This window comes from Orycteropus afer, unplaced genomic scaffold (assembly GCF_000298275.1).
Source record: "Orycteropus afer afer isolate SDZICR_OR568_19922 unplaced genomic scaffold, OryAfe1.0 scaffold00035, whole genome shotgun sequence".
Lineage (NCBI taxonomy): Eukaryota > Metazoa > Chordata > Mammalia > Tubulidentata > Orycteropodidae > Orycteropus > Orycteropus afer.
Window position 1 is genome coordinate 12594240 of NW_006921622.1, and position 4639 is coordinate 12598878.

The 4639-nt window shown below is 44.8% G+C and overlaps 1 protein-coding gene across 1 annotated transcript; it reads left to right on the forward strand.

The window, feature by feature from the left end:
* Positions 1-242: 242 nt before the first annotated feature.
* Positions 243-1676, forward strand: OTUD1 (OTU deubiquitinase 1). The gene has a single exon (XM_007936367.1). The coding sequence runs from the start codon at positions 243-245 to the stop codon at positions 1674-1676; it is 1434 nt and encodes a 477-aa protein (XP_007934558.1).
* Positions 1677-4639: the final 2963 nt, after the last annotated feature.

A 4639-nucleotide genomic window follows, 5' to 3' on the forward strand; every position in this document is an offset into this window, starting at 1 on the left:
TCCTCCCCGCCCCCACGGCACGCTGTGGCGCAGCAGGAATTTGGCGGGGACCCGGGCGCTATTTGAGGTTCTTGACGCTCTGGAGGAGGCTGCTGGTGGCCCTTCAGTCATTTCTATTCTGAGGGCACTGGGTCATCGCTCTTGGCCGCCGCCGGCTGGCCCCCTCCCCGGAGGCCGGAGGGTGTGTCCCCCGCTCGGGGGCTCGCCGCACCTATAAGGGGGCTTGAGCGGCGGGCAGGGACATGCAGCTCTACAGCAGCGTCTGCACCCACTACCCAGCCGGGGCACCGGGTCCCACGGCCGCAGGCCCCGCTGCGCCCGCTGCCGCCGCCCCCTTCAAGGTCTCCCTACAGTCCTCGGGGCCTGCCAGCACTGCGCCGGAGCCCGAGACCGGTGAGTGCCAGCCCGCCGCGGCCGCCGAGCCCAGGGAAGCCGCCGCCGCAGCCGCCGCCAAGATGCCCGCCTTCTCCTCTTGCTTCGAGATGGTGTCCGGGGCCGCAGCTCCCGCCTCGGCCGCCGCCGCCAGCCCGGCCGGCGCGTCCTGCAAGCCACCGCTGCCGCCGCACTACACGTCCACGGCGCAGATCACCGTGCGGGCCCTCGGCGCCGACAGGCTCCTTCTGCATGGGCCCGAGCCCGGCGCTGCGGCGCCCACCACCAGCCAGCGCGGCCGCTGCCTCCTGCTGGCTCCGACACCTGGAGCCCCGGTCCCGCCGCGGCGGGGCTCCTCCGCCTGGCTGCTGGAGGAGTTCCTGAGGCCCGACGGCCCCGAGCCTGCGGGCCTGGACGCGGCCCGAGAAGGGCCCGACAGAAACTTCCGACTGAGCGAACACCGCCAGGCCCTGGCCACCGTCAAGCACCGTGGCCCCAGCCCGTCCCCAGGGAGCCCGGAACCTAGCCCCGGCTCATGGAGCGAGGAACACCCGGCCGAAGGGAGCACTCGGGGCTGGGAGAGGGGCGGCGACCTTGCCGGCGCGGATGAGGCGCAGCGGCCAGGCCCGGAGGCCGCGGCGCCCTCAACGAGGAGTGGCGAGGCCGCCCCAAGCAGCGCGGCGGAGGCGGGGATCGTCTCCAGGTCGGATCCCAGAGATGAGAAACTGGCCCTGTACCTGGCGGAGGTGGAGAAGCAGGACAAGTACCTGCGACAGAGGAATAAGTACAGATTTCACATCATTCCGGATGGAAACTGTCTCTACCGAGCGGTCAGCAAGACCGTGTACGGAGACCAGAGCCTCCACAGAGAGCTAAGGGAACAGACGGTGCACTACATCGCTGATCATCTAGACCATTTTAGCCCCCTGATCGAGGGAGACGTGGGGGAGTTTATCATCGCTGCTGCTCAAGACGGAGCGTGGGCCGGGTACCCTGAATTGCTGGCGATGGGGCAGATGCTGAATGTGAATATACATTTAACTACAGGAGGGAGGTTAGAGAGCCCCACAGTGTCTACCATGATCCACTATTTGGGCCCCGAGGATTCCCTAAGGCCTAGTATCTGGCTTAGTTGGCTCAGTAATGGACACTATGATGCGGTATTTGATCACTCATACCCTAACCCGGAGTATGACAATTGGTGCAAACAAACTCAAGTGCAAAGAAAACGTGATGAAGAGCTTGCCAAATCCATGGCAATATCCTTATCTAAAATGTATATTGAACAAAATGCATGCTCTTGAAATGTTTGAAAACCAACACCCTGGGAAAATTGAATAAATAACTTGTGTTTGGAGCATACACGAACTCAAATCAGGGTAATAGCACTTTTAAACTTCCTAGTATATTTACTGTAGATATAAAGCCTTAATCATTTTTTTGAATGTTTTCTTCCCAGAGCTGAAGGTTGCTGGGCACCTAAATGATGTTTTATGAGAGCTTTGGGTAATCCTACTGCTATTTATAATTTGCTGTATAAAGTTAGCACTACTTGATTTGCAAGCTGATTTCTCACAGTGTAAATTTGTTCATTCCTGGCAATCTATTTTCTATAAAAAGGTATTTTTGCACAACATTTTTAAAAATTGGTGTATCTTTCATCTATGACGTGTTCCATTTTGACAAGCAGCTTTCAGGCATATATCCAGAGAAGTGCTTTATATGATGTTTATTATTTTGAAGAGTTTGTGATTTAATAGTTATTTTATGTTGTTGAAATCTGGATTTTACAATTCTTAGATAATTATTTCAGATGGACATTGATGCAGTCATGTTACCATTATTGGCCCATTCCATTTTGATTAAACAGAAACAGATTTGTTGTTTTGGAAATCATTATTTTTCTAAGTATGGTCAATCTTTTAAAGAGAAATACTTAAGGTTGTAGGGATAATTTTTTTTTAAGGGATAGTACCAGGTCTTACTTGAATGAAAGTCAGGTATTTGTAGATGGCACAGTGATTATTCTGTACTCTGCTGAATGTTTAAGGAGTCTTGGTGGCACAGTGGTTAAGCTCTCAGCTGCTAACTGAAAAGGTCAGCAGTTCAAAACCACCAGCTGCTCCAAGGGAAAAAAAGAAAAGATGAAGCAGTCTGCTTCAGTAAAGATTTACAACGTTGGGAACCCTGTGGGGCAGTTCTCATCTGTCCTGTAGGGTCACTATGAGTCAGAATTGACTCTAGCAATGGGTTTGTTTTTGGGTTTTGTTCCATGTTTAGATAGTCTGGTGCTCTCAATTATTTTTATTTATATTTGTCATTTTGTTACAAAAGGATTTTAACATAGTATAAAACTTTGTGACAAGATAAGCCTCCTGCTTTATATAGCTACTTGGATTCACCCAAGATATTTGAAAACTAACAGCATAAATGCTTCCAACTTTGAAATTTATTTTATAGTTGAAGAATACTGTTTAAATATTCTCAAAAGGCAAAATAGGATTGCCCTGTATTATGTAAAAATGTCTGTAAACAGATTGTATAGTTTGCTGGGTCAAACAATGTTATCAACCTGAAATCTCGTTTCCACTTTAACTACTTTAGTTATATTTATTAAGTAATGCAGTTTGTACTTTTTTTTTATTTTGTAACATTTTGTGATTTTTGTATAATGTTGTATTTGTATAATAGAGCAATTCTCTGCTGATGCAATGAATGAATAAAATGCATAATTTTACTTTTAAATGCCTTTTTGGATAAAATTTAAAATTATATAATTATTTCTGTAGGAACCTTTCTTACATGCACACTATTTTTTTTTTTCATATGTAAAGATGCCACAGAATTATGAGAAGTTTTTCTGAAGTCTCACATGAACAGGATTAGATATGATAATCATAAGTAATTGCAAAAAGATAAATCTTACAATGAAAGAAAAAGGTGGGGAAACTCAAGAAATTGCTCTCATTATTTCTAATTATAATGCCTATCTAAAATTATAGGTGCACCTATTGGCGAAAGAACAAGGAAGTACAAGCACTGTGTTAACCAGCACGTCTAATTAAATGTTAGTTTTGTATTCTACTCACTCTCAGCAAAGATTTAATGTCTTAAAGAGTAAGAAAGCAGTGTCTTAATTTTTATCTAGTCTGGTCTCTTGGGACCTTAGAAATCTGTTTTGAGATGTGTTAGCAGATTAGTTGAAAATGCACAGGAATGCATAATGCTGGGTGTGTCTTTTGGTGTTGCAGAATAAAAACAGCTACTTTGGAATTTTTACTTTTGAGTTGATTGTTTGGTCATGATAGCTGTAGAGACACCTGAGCTTGAGTTCATTCCTTAACTACATTTTTGGGAGACTGGTAATAGTTTTCAAGGAAAGGCATTTTTCAGAGGTTTAAATGTTAACTAGTCATGGATCTCTTTCCTTTGGGAAGATGAGTGTTGCATCATGACTTTACTAATTCAGGTACTTTGGGGAGAAAACTACATTTATTTGAATTACCTATTAAATATAGTTCTCTTTTTCTCTATTTAGAGCTCTGGGAGATTTGGGACTTCTTAAAATTTATATGTGGAATGAAAGAAAGATGTTTTAGACACAAGTTCCTCAAAAGCACTAATAATTCTTTGAGCCTATTACTATTTTTCGTGGGTTCCTTTGTGTTGCTCAGTTTCATTTTCAAATGAGAATCCCAAGTCCTTGATTTAGATTTCTTTCAAGAAATTCCTTTTAAGATATATATGACTGAAAGGATTTTAACTGAAATGTGATTTAAAAAAAAAATTGTTGAAAATACACACAGCAGAACATACACTAATTCACCAATTTCTACATGTACAATTCATTGACACTTCCAGTTGTGCAAACAAGCTCACCCTCCTCTTCCAAGTTGTTCCTCCTTCATTAACATAAATTCACTGCCCCCTAAGCTATCTACCTAACCTTAGTTTCTATTGTCACTTTCCCATATAGATAACTCAATCCATTGCCATAGATTCCAATTCACAGTGACCCTACAGGACAGAGTAGAACTTCCCCATAGGGTCTCTAAGGTCATAAATCTTTACAGAAGCATACTCTGCCACATCTTTCTCCCAAGGAGTGGCTGGTGGTTTTGAACTATCAACCTTTCTGTTGGCAGCCAAGTGCTTAACCACTGCACCATATGGATAGTTCTTTAAATGAGCACAATGCTCAAGGCAGACATTTCTTACTGATTAAAGAAAGACTTAAGGGTATTTTTGGTTTAAGGTTTAAGATCCA